Source organism: Leiobunum rupestre, chromosome 2 (genome assembly GCF_980474605.1).
Source record: "Leiobunum rupestre chromosome 2, qqLeiRupe1.1.hap1, whole genome shotgun sequence".
Classification (NCBI taxonomy): Eukaryota; Metazoa; Arthropoda; class Arachnida; order Opiliones; family Sclerosomatidae; genus Leiobunum; species Leiobunum rupestre.
The window spans coordinates 38,604,557-38,624,299 of record NC_143385.1 but is presented as its reverse complement, the minus strand read 5'-3'; the positions used below and the strand labels follow the sequence as shown (position 1 = coordinate 38,624,299).

Here is a 19,743-nt window from a genome sequence, read left to right as displayed (position 1 = left end):
TGATCTCTCTAATAATTTGGTTCAATATTTATGTTAACATTAATGCGGTGATTAATTCGATAAAGAATAGATTAGAAGTATTTTATTTTTTATTGGGTTTTCTTAATATTATCTAAAATTATAAGTAATAAGCAGTATTTTTGTGTATACATTTTTAATATACCAAAGAAGTAGCATATATAAGTGTTGTATATGGTTTCAAGTTTTAACAAATATCACATTGCTTTGTTAGGAGAGTATTTAAAAATTAAATAAATATCTAACGTTTTAATGTTTATAGATCATGTTTTTATACGGCATTGATTTGAAAAGTGGAAGGCATTTGCGGTGTCTGTTCGAAAGGTATCTCGGCAAGATAACTATCATTCAGCAAGACGGCGATCGGGAGGCTCATTACTTATTGATAGGGCCAAATTCTATCGGATGCCGTGTCCACTACATATTGTCGGCATAGTAAATATTTTGATCAGAAAGGTGACTGTTTATAATAGGGTGTGTGGCTAAGCAATGGTAGGCTGTGGGGTATATCGGTACTTAGAGGACAGAGAACTAAACCACATGTACATTTTCTAACCCTATTTCATATATTATTTGTTTAACGGTACTTAGAGGACAGATAACTAAACAACATAGTCTAGGGTTATTGAAGATAATAAATATGCATTTATAATAATGGTATGCGTTAATTTCGAAATAAGCTTACTAAATAATAAAATCCAGCTTTCGAACTTAAAAAATTTATTAAAAATTAAGATATTCCATCATGTTACGGACTACTAAATTAATTAACCCCTCCATCAACCCTGCTTCCCTCTCTGGAACATATCCTTCCACATCTCTCAAGTCCCAACGTCTGCCATAATCGGTCCACGACGCTAAAAATATCATATTGTTATTACACTACATGGAAAGTTGAAATATTATTAAAAAACATACTATGTGCCCCGCACATTAGGGGGTGGATGGAGCGTGTCCTCCGCCTCTCTCTGCGCGTCGCTATAGGAATATCCGCTGCGGAAAATACAAAAAATATATACTTTCCCTATACATTATATATATATATTTTAGTCCTACCTGCTACTCAAAATGTCTGTGATTTCAGCTATTATAGCCAACATCAATTCATCGCTCCTATCTCCGGGTACGGATATCATAGGTCTAATCATTTCTATTATGGAATCTATGATACTATTTGTAAATGATAGGTAAATTGTATAAGAGAAACCCAAATGACAAAAACAAACAAAAAAAACATACGTTATTGCGTTGGCATTATTGCTTGGATACGGCATTTGGGGAGGTACGGGCGGTACTACTTCAAGTAAAGAGGGACTCGGCGCGTACGGTAACGTATCCGAATCAGAACTAAACACAAAATTAATAACAAGGTAAAAATGGATTTTAAGGAAAATAAATTTTACACTTACTCGTATTCGGGCTGCTCAATTCTCACTGCGACATCGATGTCTCTGCTATACTCGCCAGAGCTCTCGGAGTCTGTTCTTGGCCGTTTAACCATCTTGACTTGTGAACTTTCATCACAAATGCACCTCTTTTATATATACCAATATATATAGCACATGATAACACGTCGGCAGTGTTTTGAGTCATGCTAAACTTCCATTCTACGTATTTAGAATTCAGTGTTGGTAGATTTCCATCGACGAGCAACCTCGTGATAACCGGCAGATAACGCGATGAGTCATGTTTGTATTGTAATCTACAACTTTAGACTTTCGCGATCACCTCCTTCTATGATATTAATGAGTATCCCTATATCATCACTTTTAAGCGACATAATTGGTCGAAACTTTTGCATTTCATATCAATCTATCAATTCTGATTTGATTGGTTGATACTGTCGAAAGGATAAAAGCGTACCCATATAAAAACGGGTGGTTTAATGGGAATCTGTCTATTCCGCTGAGATTTTTATATCATCGATTTTCTTAAGTATTCACTTAGAGTTATAATTTTAGTAAATTTTTAATAATGTTTAATTGCGATCAATGCTCTTCCAAGTTTTCCGCGAAAAAGAATCTTCTTCGTCACGTTCGCGAAAAACATGACGAAGAAAGGTACTCGTGTCCTGAATGTGGAGCCGCCTTTACCCGCAGGGTAAAATTAAGATCCCATACCGAGAAACATCACCCTGTATCTTCGCCTGCCCAAGAACTATTTTACCAAAGTTCCGGACCGTCCGCTGAGGGGGTCGTTCATCTGATCCGACTCAGCAACCTCCCGAAAGTAATTTCCACACAAGCGACTCTCCCCGCCGTACCGACGACTCTCCCCGCCTGCTTAATAAAGAGTTTAAGCCGCCTCCTTAGTGACCATACCAGGAATTGTAGAAAAACTTACTATTGCCGCTATTGCCTTCACCGTTCTGCGGGTACAAATGCTGAAATCAACCATCAGATTCACGTCAATAACTGCAAAGTCCACGGCCCACAGTTAGTTAACATGCCAATTAAAAACCCAATTCTCAAATTCAAGAAACATGGATGGTGTCAAAGGGTAATATTACTTATTTTTCATATGAAAAAATTATATAGTACGCTAACGCTTTAAATTTAGGTTCCATATACAATTTATGCTGATTTCGAGGCAATTCTTCCGAAGGCGCACACGTGTATTCCAGACGAAACACTTTCTAGCACAACAACCTTGTCCCTTCACATAGCGTGTGGGTGGTGCTTTGTCATTGTAGGACCCGACGGTAAATATATATATATATTTATTGATTTATCGAAATAATTATTTTTACTAAAATGTTTTTCTACGTAGGTAAGCCCAGTAAGCCAGTAACTTTCAGAGGTGATGGTGCGACAATGAAATTTTTAGACTCGCTTCAACGGGAGGAGGCAATTATTTCCGAAAAGATCAGAGAGGTCAAACCTATGAATCTTTCGAGCGTTGAAATGACGTCCTTTCAAAAGGCAACAAATTGTTACGTTTGTAACAAATGTTTTACCGTGAAAGATATCAAGGTTCGCGACCACGACCATTAACAGCGGCAAATATCGGGGAGCTTGTCATCAAAGCTGTAACCTGAAGCTAAAAGCTCCAAACCACATCCCGGTCTTTATCCACAATTTAAGCGCTTACGACGCGCATTTAATTATGCAGTACATTGGAACTATCAAAAATAAAGACATCAACTGTATCCCGACTAATTCTGAAACATACATTTCCTTTTCTCTCGGGAAATTGCGATTTGTTGATTCGGTGCGATTTTTACCCGCCTCTCTAGAAACTCTCGTCTCCAACCTGGCAAAAGGAGGACCCTCAAAATTTCCGATTTTGAATTCAAATTTAGCTCCGGATGAAGTTGCGCTTCTTCTTCGAAAGGGTTTGTATCCCTACGATTACGTCGACCACATTGACAAATTTAAAGAGAAAACGCTACCATCAAAGGCGGCTTTCTTTAATGTACTCACTAAGGAACACATAAGCGATAGCGACTACCATCACGACAGAAATGTGTGGACTACATTTCACACTATGAACCTCGGTAAATAATTTTTAAATTACTATTTTCATTACAACTGATTAATGTTATCTATATTTTTATAGGAGAGTATCACGATCTATACGTGACATCCGATTGCCTACAACTTGCGGATATTTTCGAGGCGTTTCGGACCATTTGCCTTAGTTACTACCATTTGGACCCTGCGCATGCGTTCACAGGACCCGGATTTGCATAGGAAAGCGCACTCTACATGACCGGTGTCGAACTGGATCTCCTTTTAGATCCGGATATGCATTTAATGATCGAGCGCGGTATACGTGGTGGGGTATCGATGATATCCCACCGCCATGCCGTGGCTAATAACACATATTTGCCTGACACGTATGACGCCACAAAACCCGACACGTTCATCACGTATCTCGGTTAATATTTTGAAAATAAAATTTGTTAGCATTACAAAAACCATCTATTTTACTTCCAGATTGTAACAATTTGTATGGTACGGTGATGAACGACCCTATGCCGATGAAAAGCTTCGTATGGAGTACAGAAAGCCTCCAAAATATCCTCGCTCACCCTGACGATGACGTAAAAGGTTTTATTCTGGAAGTCGATTTGGCTTACCCGAGTAAACTGCACGATGAGCACAATGATTACCCTTTGGCTCCGGAAAAGCGTCCGATCTTAACGACTGAACTTTCACCATACTCCAGAGCACAACTTGAACATTTAAACATTCCGGTAAAAGACACTCTACCAAAGCTCGTCCCTAACCTAAACACCAAGGAACACTACGTTGTCCACTATCGGAGCTTGAAATATTATGTCGCCAAAGGGATGAAAGTCTTAAAAGTTCATAGAGTGCTTTCGTTTGAGCAAGGGACTTCGCTCAGTGTTTACATAAACTTCAACACGGAGAAGCGTAAAACAGCAACTAACAATTTTGAACGCGAATTCTGGAAGTTACAAAATAACGCCGTCTTTGGTATGTGTATGTTTTTTTCCTCTGTTATAAACGGAAAATATAATTAGTTTTCATTTCAGGAAAAACCATGGAGAATTTGCGTAATAGAATCAATTTCTTCCTGGTCCAAACCCCCGAGAAGGCCACCAAAAAAGCGAATTCGCCCGCATTCGAACGATTCACGATATTCAACGAGGATCTTGTTGGAATTCACCTAAAAAAGAAGTGTTTGACCTTGGACCGTCCAATCTTTACCGGTTTTACAATCCTAGAATTGTCAAAACTGTTAATGTACAGGTTCCACTACGATGTCGTCAGAGAGCAGTACGGAAATAAGGCAAAACTGTTATTCACGGATACCGGTACGTATCCATCGAATTTGTCGTTTTCGCTTAAAAGGTATTACAATATTTTTTTTCCCTCTAATTACAGATAGCCTGACTTATGTCAATCAAACCCGAGATCTGTACGCCGACAAATATGATTTCTCCTCGTATCCCGAGAACCATCCACTTTTCAGCTCAACGAATTGCAAAGTACTTGGTAAATTCAAGGATGAGCTGTCCGGAATCCCCATCAAGGAGTTTTGCGGACTTCGTCCGAAAATGCATTCGCTACTGTCGGCGAGCGGCGAAAAGAAAACGGCCAAAGGCATTTGTAAACGTGTCGTGAAGAAGTATGTACGACACGAAGAGTATCGTGACTGTTTGCTGAACAGAAAGGTGACCATAGCACAGATGACGCGCATACAAAGCAAAAAACACAAACTTTTTACAGTGCAACAATCAAAATTATGTTTAAACCCATGTGATGACAAGCGCTTCATTTTAGAAGATGGTGTCACTACTCTAGCCCATGGCCATTTCAGAATTCCCGCGGAGAGATAACACCACGTCCTCGCGCGCGCGTTTACTCGGTCAAATGTTTCCGCGTCCGCGCTGCTGGGGCCCCGCGATTCGTCGAAATATTTTTTTGTGATAATATATATATATATTTTTTTATTCAAATGATAGCGAAAATAAAATTATTTTAAAAACTTTATTGAAAATCTTTTGTACATGAATTCTTCAATCATACTATCGTTTACATTTTTATTATTTTTAAACCTCGAAACAATATCATACATTTTAATACCCCTACATCTATTCATAGCGTAATAAACACAATGTCCACCGCAAGTTTTGCTTTTATTACTCTGAAGTTGCTTTGAATTAAAAGTAACAGTTTTACTATTTGTCTCGATGAAATCATTAAATCTAAAATAGTCCGGAGGATTCCCGTAGGAGTCGTAGAATTCGGTATTACGATTTGATGAGCAATATATCACAGTCCAGTGTTCACCGTTCGTATTCGATAATCCGGTATTAACAAAATATAGAGACGGGAATATTTTTACATATTTGGGTAATTTATCAGCCGCGAAAACGCCACGAAATAATTTTTTGGTGTACGGATCTTTTTGTAGGATGCTAGTCAATTGTAACGTGTCCATTAGCTGGTGTAATCAAAGACCACAGTCCTATTTTTATCGATTTCTATGAGGTTTTGATATTCCGCGTAGTACAGTACGGTAACAGTTTTGGGTAAATCTTCCACAAACTTTAATTCTAATCTCACGCTCCCGTTCCTGATCAAGTGAAAGTGCTCCGCCGAGTGGGAGAGATCCGCGGTGAGATCGTATACAAATAGGCAATTTCCTTCGGCGAATTCCTCTCGATTAATTAGATTTCCTTCGTCAATATTAAATTGTCCAGTTTGGAGAAATAAGTTAATGTATGACCTCATACATAAGTCATTTTTGAAGTTTGGAGTTAGGGGTTTATGGGGAATACACGTACCGTCAACGTATAAAGCAATATGGTTTACACCAAAGTTTTGGAAATTAAAAGGGGATTTCGAATAATCGCCCAAATAAGCGCTTTGTTCTATTAATCCAATTACGACTTTCTTAGGAATTTGAGAATTAAATAAATTGTCGCGTGTTGACATTTTTGATCCTATCGGAATAGAGTAGGTGTTGCACTCACTCCTAATAATTGGATACTTCATGGAGCCACGATCCAACGCTTTTGCGTGCGCGAGAATAATTTCCGGAATAATTTTAACTTTTCTGATGTACAACGACGCTGTTTCAAATTTAACTTTATATTTAATGTCGCCTGACGATTGTATGCAAAACTCGTTGGGATTTTTAATAAACCTGAATCGGAGATTAAGCATATTCGGTAGAAAGCGTGATTGTTGACACATATCGATATGAATGGTTCCAATCATATCAATTGTACCTTTTTTCGAAAACGTCATTCTTTTCTGAAAACCCTCGTAGCTTGCCAGCACGTCAAATTTCCCGGCTGTGTCTTTGTAGAAGAGAGAACTAGTCAAAAAGCTTTCTTTAGCCGGTCCTCCGAACGTGAGTAGAGTTTGAATCATGCTTTTGTATGCGTAATTCTGGGCCGATGTGGTGACCGATCTCTCATTCATAATTAAATGAACTTCGCTGAATAAGCTGTGAAGGAACATATTTACGGGACCAACGGTTTCTTTATCGTAGTCGGGATCTGCGCCGCCAGATTTCACTATTCTCACTTGCACGTGGAGGAGTGTTTTGGACAGATCTAAATAAGTCTCGGAGTTTCCGGGGATATCGAAATTAATATTCGAATTTTCGTCCACGTTAGAAATTGGATTGTATTCCACCCATTCTCCAGACTGATGATGAATTAAAGCCATTATTTACTGAACTGACGAGTTTTATCTTTCTACGCTTTCTTTTTATACCGTTTCCAGACATTTTTTGTTTCACCATATCCTTTAACTCGGAAAACGTTTCCTTCCCGATAGCGGTACCGTGATTTTTCAATGAACTTCTTATCGGAACTCCACTAGCAACATCGTCCGCGACTCTAGCGCCGGTTTTCAGAAACTTTTTTCCTAAGAAAATAGCGCCCCTTTTTAAAATTGGGACAGCTTTTCGAAAAGCAGATGCCAATATGTTACCGAGCCCGTAACCGCGTTGGGTCGATGAGCCTTGATAAAATGGGAATGAACCGTTCCCGATTTGCGATTGGTAATAGTTGTCATAGTCGATAGTATTATTTGAACCAAACCGAACTTGATTTAAATAATACTTTTCGTAATCGGAATCGCCTTCTCTGAATGCTGTTTTCATGGTGCGCACGGGTCAATTCCTAACTGAGAAATGAAAACACGGTACTTTGGTTTTTCTTTTATAAGGGTGTCCACGTTCGTCTCGGTCTAAAATGTAGAGTAATATGAACCTTTCCTCTTTCGAACTGAACTGCTACACCCATTTCTGACAAAATGTGAATTTCGATGGTTTGAAATCTGTTTGTTGCCACCGGGATGTAATGCGGTTTGATAAAATCTCTATCTACGGTGTCACCGTCTTTACCCTGAACGCTCACAATTCTTAAAAGTGGGGCGTTACAGTCGCCTATAGCACGATTTTCTACAATGTCAGAATATACAAACAAGGAATGAAGTCCAACATCCATATCGACGGTATATTTCGATAGCGTTTCCTTTTTGTTAATAGTGAAATCCTCCCCTGTATTTCTCGTAAATCCCAGTATTGTCGCTAGGATTCCCGACATTTTTAAATAAACCTTATTTTCCAATTTCACGTAAACTTTTCTAAAGTGCTTCACGTATTTAAACGAGACTGGTAACACGCGTGACGTTGTGGCGCTTATAACAGCAGCGTGTTTTTTATCAAATTCGAATTGGATTAGATCTAGAAGATCTGTAACGCACCCGTAATAACCTTTAGGCACGTCGATATGAGTCGGAAACTCACGTTCATTGTTCTTCGAAAGAGTTACGATACAATCATCCCTTAGGTGGTTCCATGTTCTCGGATAACTAATCTCGGCTAGACCAACCTCGTAAGACCCATCGATTTGAACACATTCCGGGAGATACGTATGGAATTTACTCATGGTATTACCCTCGAAGAACTTCGAAGAAGAATCCGATGGTAATGTAATGTAGAAACTCATACTATGATAATTTCTTTAACCCAACTGTCAAATGAGGGTGGATATCCCTTCCAACGTACTAATTTCTCAACTTGTCCGTCGGGAGTCCGCCTGCTTCTTAAAATCTTCGCAATTATAAACGGACAATTTTCCAGGTCTTTACCGACTCGCTGTATTTCCTCCTTGTAGAAAACGCCCGTAATGAGCTCAGAGTTGAGATCACGTAGCTTATATACCGGCGGATCTCTTGGAATTCTTTGAACTACACGGAATAATTCTTCCGTGCAATTCGCCAAATATCCCTTTTCAAATGTTTTCTTATTTTTACTCATTCTAACAATATCTCCGATCTCAAATGGAAACGAAATTGGCGGGGAAAAATTAATTTACCCATACAAATTTTTCCAGACCTTATCCGAATTTTCCGGGGAAACATCAACTGGTTTACATTTTATAGAGCTGTGATAATTATTGTTGTATGATCCAACAAGTTCTTTCAAAACATCAATATATTTATGGGTATTATTTTTAGTAAAGTAACGATACATTCGTTCTTTCAAAGTCCTGTTAAAACGATCGACGACGGACGCCTTTAATTCTGAGTGCGTTGCGAAAAATTTAATGTGACTTTGTTCGAAATATTTTTGAACAGCGGAACACACAAACTCACTACCGTGGTCGCTTTGAACTCTTTTGGGTTGACGTCCAGACGTTAGAATATTTTTAAAAGCCTCCACCATTGTCCGTCCCTTCTTATTTTTTACTGCTACTACAATTGCGAACTTGCTGAATACATCGATACAGCAGAGCAAATACCTATACCCTTTATTCACACGAGATAAACTTTGCAAATCGGCCAAATCAATTTGCCATTATTCGTCAATACCGTACACAATAGTTCGATTCCTCTGAAATACACGTCTAACTGGTTTATGCAGCGTGTATGTATCTTGATTTTTAAGGAAATTTTTTACATCTTTCAACGTCACCTTTACGCCTTTCGATTTAGCCTCATGATAAAGCGCTTTGACACCTACAAAGGAACCAGACTCCCGGACATTGAAGTATATATCCTTTAGTCTATCCATTCCGCGTGCAGTTTACACTACTATAGTTATGAAACACCAACTCAGATATTTCGAAGATTATTATTATGATTATGATTAAGAAAGCGGTCAATACTTTCGGATTTTTTAAGAACGAATCAGTAAGACTGGTTACAACAGCAGCTTCCATCGCACTACCGTCCATTAGGATGGATAAGTTATAAGTGAATAGAAAGTAAAAATTGATTTTCATAATATGTCAAATTTTATTCAAAACGTTACAAGACAATCCAATTTTGAAACCCATTACCAATCATATTACTATCATAATCGTCATTTTTTAAATCAACAGAATCTTTCATTTTACGTTTGTTTTTACTTTTACTAGATATTACTTCCCTAAATAAGGATTTAGGTACATTTTCCTTTACTAAACAATTGTAAAACTCGTCCACTCCGGGAATGATTTAAATTTTTTTAGAGTTTACCGCCCAATACGCCAAAAGATCTATAATATGCGAACCGGAAATTGCATCACCTTGATATATTAATTCACCATTTTCGTTAAACTTAATATTTGTAGATTTCTCTATCCATTTGTACAAGGTCAAACACTGGTCAATATAGTACCCTGGTATAGCGGAGGCGATTTGCGTTTCCCAGTTTTTAACTAAAGTTTTTTTCTTTTCTTTCACTCCCTTGTTGAGGCGTTGCTGTAGTTTGTGATTAAAAATATTTAGTTTTTCAGTTTGGTTCAATTTTCGGCGTTCCATAACAATGTTAGGGTCAGTGTGTAGTTCGAGGAGAGAATCCACTTTCGGTATCTGCTCGTGATTTTCTCCCACTTTGGTATTTCCAGTTTGAAGTCTTCGAAAAACTTCTTCCGAAACTAGTAACATTTTACGAGCCATCACTTGATTGCTTTGCTTATTGCGGCGCCTGCCACAGAGCTAAGAATTGAGAGGATTGGGGCCAACAAAATGGGTAAAAATCCACCTGTTTGATTAAGAATCTTTCTTCCCCTTGATGGGGATAACTTTCGATTAAATTTTCGAAGAACACTACGATGTTTCTTCAACCGCTTCTTCTGCTCATCTGAAATTTTTACTGACCCTCGTAAAACATTTATACAACATTCGGCTAAAGTTTTTAACTCTTCATTGCTGGCGTTTTTAATAGCGGCTTTTCTTTGACGCGCTTTTCCACTCGATAAATATTTCAAAAAGTTTATATTTTCTTGCACCCTATTCGACGAAACCATGTTGCGATTTTATGCGCTTTGACGATGGCACAGCGATTGGGATCTTGATGGAACTTACAATGCTCCGGCGGACTTAAACAGTATATGGTAGAAAGACGGGGGCAGCTCAAATCTTCAACGTTTCTAACGTCAACCGTTAAAAATTTTGAGAGAACTTCCGCTTTTTCTGTCCCTTTGCAATAGAACGTAGTGGCCCTTTCAAGGATATGTTTCGCGACAGTTTCTCGACTGCTATAAGCGTGTTGACCCTCGTTCCAACGCAAGTCACAAATGTTCCACTTTAACCACCTGCACTGTCTTTTATCCTCCGGTGAGAGATCCGAAAATGGAAATGGAGGTCTGAATGTCCATGCTTGATAGTCTCCCGTTTGGTCTATGAAGAGGGCCACTTCTTTAATGATCCATTCCCCCTTCACTCTATAGAAATTCGCTTCTATAAAACCAGTCATTTCTCAGAAGTCTAAACTGTCATCAATAAATTTTCGTCAAGAGAAATCACTACATTTTAAAGTCGGAATATATTAAAGTTTACTTACATTACAATATATCATAGAAGATAATCACTTCTGCTCTTTGGAGGTTTTCTTTCGTCAGCTTTCCGGATCAGAATGATTTCACCCCAAAGATCTATGTCGCTTTTAAAGGAGTCCTACTGGGGTTAAAGTTCGCTCAAATAATAACATCGTAAAAACCAAAGTACAATGTTGACTGGTAAATCACAATCAATATTTAGCCATTAATCTAATCGGGTAGATTTAGAAATTGTATTTTTCCACTCATTATTACTACATACTAATAAATATTTCTTCCGATAGATTATCGCTTGCTCTCCTGGTATAATTCCAGACCGAAGTCTATGTTTGTCATGAGTATTCGGTTTCAAATCAATCAACAAGTATCCGTAAGGTTCAGATACGGCTTGTTTGAACGCGTCTATGACGAACTTGCTATTTACGGGTGATATTTGTTTTGCAAGATGAAATATAGCTGACTGGTCACGTGGCGATTTAAAAATAACTAAATAGTGCGCATTAAGGTTCAATGTTCGTATCTCCTTACCGGGGTAGTACAAGTTTTGCATTAGAATCAGGATCGAGGTATTGCGGTGATGGCTGACTCTAACGAAGAGATTTGTCACATCTTTGTTATTCGCAATCTCACACAGCAAATCATCAAGTATTACTAAATTCTTTACATTAGGATCAAGAATAGTTACATCTAAAAGTCCTTCAAGAAATTCCACCGCTGGCGAGTAATTCAGAACGGAATTAAACAAAATAGATTGATATTCGGTGTAACACCATATTACTCTCTCAGGAACTGGGTAAATACACGTTTTCATATTCTTAATTAGGTTTGCCACAAACACAGACTTTCCCGATTGGGTTGCACCACTTATTATTCCGTTAAAAGGGTGCTTTAGGCTTAGGTCTATTTCCATGACTAACAATGTCGAGGAACAAAGAATGAATGATATCTATTTAATAAATGTATTTTATTTATAAAAGCATTTTCTTCGAAGTACAAATAATAATAGTTAAAATTTCTTTACAAAATTCGTGACTCAGAAATGTTTGGTTTAGGAATACATTATGCGTGGCATTAATATCGAGAGACTTTACGGCATCAGGGTATGATGTTTCTACTCTCTCGGACCAATCTTGAACTAAACAGTCATGTTCTAATTGTGATGGGAGGGAATACATACACCCGTTGCATTTTAATCGGATTGATTCACGCAGCTGTGACACCACGTTATTTGCGATCAGATCTCGAACCCGTATGGTCTCTCCTAAAATAGTCATTACATTTTCGTACTTCTCAACTAAGTTCGTCCACAGCTCAAACCCAATTTTAAACCCTTTCTTAGTCGGGAAGAGCATTCCGTAGCTCTTTCCAGTTCCAGGAACCATCTCTCGAATGTCCAACACACGTCGGTCTTGATAAGTAGACATCTCGATACGTTTGGTTGCCGAACCTTCGAAGAACGATGTAGAGGGTTGGATAGTTTCGCTTTCCAGAAATGATGTGATCACCATTCGTCTGTTCCATAACTCTTTGAATTCGGTCTCAGTCAGAACGATTCCCGATGAACCGTCCGTTTGTCCCAGCTTTATTTTTCCTTCCGCGGTGATGGATACTAATATAATCAAATCAGTCCGGGCCGCAGATTAAATACATGCAGTCTTGCTCTAACTAACAAGACACGACAATGAATTTTGAAGTTAGGTACAAACGTATTGGCAATTTCTAAAGAGTAAGCCAGTAGGTTTTAATATTTTGCTAGATATGTAATTTTAAACGCATACATCCGGTTTTTGCTGCTGTTACGATTAAAAAACTACTCTCAAAAATTTTATTTGTTATTGCAAACAATTGTATACTATATTAGCAGTATTTTGCAATAACGACACAACCGGTCCTCAACTCCACTCTTCGTTGCTTTTAGTAGTGTATCTTTAACCTAACTATACTATTATAGCCGTATATGGTAAGGGTAGAGTAATCCTTATTTTCCATGAGGGCACAATATCGAGCACTACGGCATTGATATTAGTGATATTTATTTAAAAGCGCTATAATAAAAGCTAATATAATTTAATGTTAGTACACACGCCAGTTTGCCCTTCGCAAGTCTCTGAACTACCGTTTCGTTAATTGAGTGTAGTTTTTCGGTTTTCATGAATAATTGAATATTTAAATATATATTATAACGTCATTAATTATGTGGAGTTATAGAAATATTTCGTAATATATTTGTGGCACTAGGCTCCACACTTCAAGTCAAACAGGAGCGTAGTTTTTTCCGCCGTGAATCCTGTTTTTTAGAAGTATGTCTTTTAACAGCCATTTGATAAACATCTAGAAATGGTATGATGTTTCAGTCGGACAATTTTTGCAGATTTCTATTAATGTTAAATGTCGGTAAAAATGACATTATTAAATTTACTTTTTGAGTTTACAATTGATGGATATTCACTGAATATTTTCCATTTGGAGCACCCAAGAGCGATTTCATTCTACATTCCAGTTCGACGTGCCACAAATTACACGCTATAAAATTTCCGTTTGAAATCCTCGTCGATTCCTCTTCGCAAAATGTAGTGGTACAACTCCACACTCACTTCCTGCTTGGACAGGTGAAAATTCAGATTTAAATCGCAAAAACCAAATTGTTGAATGGCGAGAACCAAAGCTTGTTCTGGCATTATGATGAGCCTCTCTCCTTTCTTGATTTGTCCTATTTTCAAGTCAATTTCGGACCGTAGGTCTTCGTCGGCCGCTACCTACATTAATGATGAAGGACTACGGTCCGAAAGCTTCCGAAATATTTTAATCAAAATAAATTAATATTTTTTTTTAAAAACTCCCTAAAGTTGCAAGTCGTTTTCTCATAAATATATTTTTTTAATTATTGAAAGTGTTAACCCTTTTCTCTAGAGAAGAAGTACCCCATGAAAACACAGAGCCATAAGGTAGTTGATTCAAACAAATTATTTCCCGAGAAACGGTAATTTAATTTTGTTATATGTATAACTTCGACGTATTTGAAAAGTGCGATACTTACGATAGTTGTACAGAATTGAATGTTAGGAAAACTTCCCATATCTTTTTTATCTCTAACACAACAAAACACAAATGTATTTAGAGGCAAAGAGCCTTTCCGAGCTTAAAAAATAAAAGAATTAGAAAGCCGTTTGTGGGGATAGCATTTGACTTAAACGCTCAAATGAAACCTTTCCGATACATTTTTCAATCTTATATGTTATATTTATCTAGCGAAAAGTTGGGTTTTTTGAGCGAAATTACTAACGTTTAAATGATACTTTTAGGAACGTTCATAGCGGAACTCGAATCATTTAAAGTGGCTTTTTCATTTAAATAATAAGTAGATACAGTCGCTGTTTTGCTATTACTGTATCGACAATCATAGAATTTTAGGGATTTTCGTGCCGCTTTTCGCGAAAGTAATTTTGAAATAACACGGTTCCCATAAAGACTATTTATTTTTCTAAGCAAGCAATTTAAATGGTCATTTTAGTACGATTTCAACTATGATATCGTTATAACTTATTTATTTGCTTTAAATTCAAATTTCCCCGACAGCCATTTACGGTAGAGATTCTAATGAATATATCTATGGTGTCTTTATAAGGCTTTAAAGCCTATACAGCCGGATTAAGGGGAGAGGGGCAAGTGGGCACTAGCCCCCGGGCGCCAGGCTGTTGGGGGTGCGCAAAATAGAAAGTTCTACGGACTACGGCCGAAACGATGGTGTCTTTTAAACTTATTAATAATATCCTACGACGTCGCTATAGTTTTGGGTGGTAATTTAGAGAACGACTACTGGTTTTGAAGTATTGTTAGTATGTTTTATCATCTCTCTTCTTCATTAGACATTAGGTTAAGTCAGACCAAATTTTCTACAACTTCTACAATTATGGATCTCTGATCCCGGCACTAATTTACAAAACGTTAATTTTGTTGATGAAAATGGCATATACGCGAATGTCTCTTCTCGACGGTGGAGCTCAGCGACAAAAGAAACTCGGTGTTCATTGTGGCTGAAACTCTGGACTGGACGCTTACTCGTTTTGCTTTTATAAACGTTTCGAAAAGAAGGATGCTAAAGAAAAAGAAAGATAATCATTGACTTACATTCCAGTGTACCTGCCTAGTTTTTTCATTTAAGATATGACAGGCAGTGAAACAAAAAGAGGGGTTAAATGCTACCGGCTTCAACCTTGAACCGCAACGTACAAAGACAAACGAAAATATGAAAGCGAAATTAAAATTGAATTCTGAAGAGAATAGGGCCAACAGATGAAAATTTTAAAAATTTAATAAAATAATACCGCCAAATTTAATCCATGAAAAACTAAAGAAAATGAGAACAGCAGAGGAGTGAAAATAAAATTCAAAACCAAATATAAATTCAAACCATTTAACAATTTTTTAATTTTTCATACTTTTACTTTTTCAGGGTAGTGTGGTTAACGAGAAAGTTCCATCTTAAACTTATAAAAAACCGTAGTACTTTTCCCATACGTTTTGACTTGGGTATAATGTGTGTTATGGAACCAAACGGGCTTTACTGGTTTTCTTATGATGTTCTTGGTTTTCTTCCAGATGGTTATCAGGTGTTGCTACTGTTCTTATATGGTTTAAACCACGTAATCACTGTTTTCTGATAGTACCAACGATTTCCCTACTGGCTCTCACTACATTACCTAAATGCGCTTGGTTATTTATAAAGATTTGCATATTTGAAATCATATAAGCCATCATTTTTTTTTAAAACTAAACGAAATATTTTTTGTAAATTTTTACAAAGCTAATTTAAATTTTGTGAGCAATATTAGGCTAACCATGAAATGAAAATCTTTTTTTTTAGAAAATACTAAAATTGTTACGGAATATTTTCCGACTTACAACTCTAATAAATATTAATAAAATTGTAAAAATATTTTTTTTTAAATATTTCCTATATTAAAATAAAAAAATCGATGTATTGGATTTTTTTTAAATCAACAACCCTGGAAGAAATATAACATTATATTGTAATTTATAGTGAAATTCTTTACAATTATTGCATGGCGCGTTGATTTTCAAAAAACCACTTTACGGCACGGGTATTCAACGGATAAAAATACAAAAGTCAAAATTTCAGCCAGAGATTCTAACTAGCTATCCTCGTAAACTCCCGTTATCAGAAGAATTAAAATAAAACAAAGTTGCACTATAAGTGCAATTATTCTAAAGAATTTCACTATAAATTGCAATGACCCGCTCACATATATGGCAACAATGTTATACAGGGTGTCTCAATTTGCTCGATCAGGCCATTTTTCTCAAACTGTATTTATGCTAGGGTTTTGAAATTTTCAAGGTTTATTTGTTAGGTATGGAAGGCTTTGGTTACTAAATTTTAGAAAAATCGAACGATTATGTGCCGTTTTGGAAAATTTATTTTTTCACCGGTAGGTGTCACGCAAAATGTTTCAATAGAAAAGTTGTAGGGCATAGTCGAAAGTGTAAAAATAATTTTGGTTCGGTTGAAAAAGACCTATTTTTCACTGAGTTTGGAGGTTGGGGGAAAAAACAAGTTGCACTAGCAGGCAATAGCCTTTAACGAATTGTAGGTAAGATGCATTTCAGTTATAAGATTTCGAAAAAAAAAACAAATAATAATTAGCCCAAGTGACAAATGTTTTTTAATGACTTCTACAAAATGTTTTCAAAAATGCCACCTTCTGATGCAATGCACAAATATGCACGATGTTGCATATTGCGAAATGCTCCCCGAACCATTTCTGGAGTCACCCGGCGACATGCTTCGATGATTCTCTGTCGTAAATCTTCAACGCTCGTCACAGGTGTTTGGTATACGTAGTCCTTTACGAATCCCCAAAGAAAAAAGTCGAGTGGTGTTAGATTAGGGGATCTTGCAGGCCAACGAACAGGACCAGTTCTTCCGATCCATCTTCCAGGAAACTCGTCGTTTAGATATGCAACCACGTCACGATATTGGTGAGGTGGCGCCCCATCTTGCTGGAACCAGATGCGTCTGTACTCGGCCAGAGGAATGTCGTCCAACACGTTGGATATTAGATTTTGAAGGAACTCCAAGTAGGTTTGACCGTACAGACGATTTGGCAGGAAGAACGGGCCAATAATTCTGTCACCTAACAGACCAGCCCACACATTTAAGCGAAACTGCACTTGGTGGCGGTGAGGAAATCCCCAGTTTGGATTATCGTAGTCCCACATATGTTTGTTTTGACGGTTGAAAGGCCCATCTCTTCCGAATGAACATTGGTCGGACATCAGTAGTTGATAGTGAAAGTTCTGGTGTGCGTCAGCCATGAGGCAAAACCAATTGCAGAAGTCGAGTCGGCGCTGTCTATCACCGTCATGCGGTCCTTGGTGAAGTGTCGCTCGATAAGGAAACTGCACTTGGTGGCGGTGAGGAAATCCCCAGTTTGGATTATCGTAGTCCCACATATGTTGGTTTTGACGGTTGAAAGGCCCATCTCTTCCGAATGAACATTCGTCGGACATCAGTAGTTGATAGTGAAAGTTCTGGTGTGCGTCAGCCATGAGGCAAAACCAATTGCAGAAGTCGAGTCGGCGCTGTCTATCACCGTCATGCGGTCCTTGGTGAAGTGTCGCTCGATAAGGATGAAAATGGTGTCTTTTGGGTGTTCTCCAAACGTAGTTTCGATCCAACCCTAAGTCAAAGCTGGCAGTCCTGACGCTCGCTCGAGGATAGACGACGAAGTAGGCAAGTATGGTGTTTTCCATGTCGATGTCCTGGAGACCACGACCACGAAACCTCGGATTGATATTACCCCAGTTGTCGAAGTCGCGGATCACTCTAAGAACCGTCGTATGACTTGGTCTGCAATTGGGAAATCTTCGTCTAAATAACTGACTTACTAGTGTAGCATTACGACGACCTTCTCCGTAAAATAATTCTAGCATATGAGCGCGCTGATCTCGAGTGTAAAGAGGCATAATGGACAACAATCGGCAAGCTAATATAATGTTTTAACTTTGAAATGTAAACGCTTTAAATACTACTCGGGCAATTGATATTTCACGTTAAAAAACAACAAAAGAAAAATAAGCGTAATTTTTGGTCTACAAATCTTTGTTTGATGATCTTACTCGTAACCACGTCGAAATGGAAGACGCGGTCTTTGTCTACTTTGTCTAATTAGGTGTTGAACCTAATAATTTTCTTTAACAATAACTTTTTGCAGATCTGAATATTAACTACATAGCTGAAAGCATAAGTTCCCAAAAATAAATGTACATGTGTGTTGTGATTATGTACGATTGTTTGCGTTAAAGGCTATTGCCTGCTAGTAGAACTTGTTTTTCCCCCGACCTCCAAACTCAGTGAAAAATAGGTCTTTTTCAACCGAACCAAAATTATTTTTACACTTTCGACTATGCCCTACAACTTTTCTATTGAAACATTTTGCGAGACACCTACCGGTGAAAAAATAAATTTTCCAAAACGACACATAATCGTTCGATTTTTCTGAAATTTAGTAACCAAAGCCTTCCATACCTAACAAATAAACCCTAGCATAAATACATTTTGAGAAAAATGGCCTGATCGAGCAAATTGAGACGCCCTTTATAATAGTTTAACTGATATCGTCATTTTTCGAGAACAGTAAGAGTTCCTACCAAGTTTTGATGAGCAATAAGCGTTGAAATCAATGTATTGTTCAAACCTCTGGTTGAAATCGTCCCTAGGGTATCAATGAATACCAAAAGAAATTACGAAGGTAAAATAACAGGTAAATAAATAACTAAAATTTTAAGAAGTTTGTAGGGGGTGAGTTGGAAATATGTCTGTTTTACCCCCCATTTTCATACGATGAGTTGAAAGAGCCCCAGAGAGCTTCAAATTGTGGCCTACTAGCCCCTGGAATTAGGCTTCAACAAGCAGAAAACAAAGCAGCAGGGATATGCGAACATTAATGTTTGTGTTCGTGTGATAGGTCAAAAGGACTTTGAAACAAACAGAGGTATTTAGCTTAAGAAAGTTAACTTAAAAAGTATTTAAAGTCGTGATGGACCGTGATTTCTCATCACTTTCAAACTGCAACAATCGAGTTCACTTCGGAAGAACTGGCATTTGCCCAATTTACTATTTTCGGTGGTTTCGCTTTGTGTGGTAGATATTTTATTTAAAATTAAGTCCGATAACGTTAAAAAATATTAATGGATGGGTTAGGATTCAGCGGACCTACAACTTCGGTTAAATCAGTAAATATTAAATTTAAGTATAGTTTTCAGGGTAATTTATGGGACCCCAATTTTCGTGGTTTTATATTTTCGCCTAAAAATCTACATACAGTTCCTTAATTTAGTCCGATTTTCATGAAAGTTATATTTTTGAATAGCTGTGGTTTACATATAACCTAGAGTTGCAAATACGTTTCTTAATTTTAATTCTAAGTAAGGTTTTTGGTTCAACA

The 19,743-nt window shown here is 37.5% G+C and overlaps 1 protein-coding gene across 1 annotated transcript; it reads right to left on the bottom strand.

Moving 5' to 3' along the window:
• Positions 1–5,930: 5,930 nt before the first annotated feature.
• LOC149957481 (uncharacterized protein F54H12.2-like) lies at positions 5,931–7,169 on the bottom strand. Its single transcript, XM_090167053.1, has one exon. It carries the CDS (start codon positions 7,167–7,169, stop codon positions 5,931–5,933), a length of 1,239 nt encoding a protein of 412 aa, XP_090023179.1.
• Positions 7,170–19,743: the final 12,574 nt, after the last annotated feature.

Excerpts from the sequence above, each read along its gene's own strand:
- LOC149957481 (XM_090167053.1), bottom strand. The coding sequence starts at position 7,169 with ATGGCTTTAATTCATCATCAGTCTGGAGAATGGGTGGAATACAATCCA.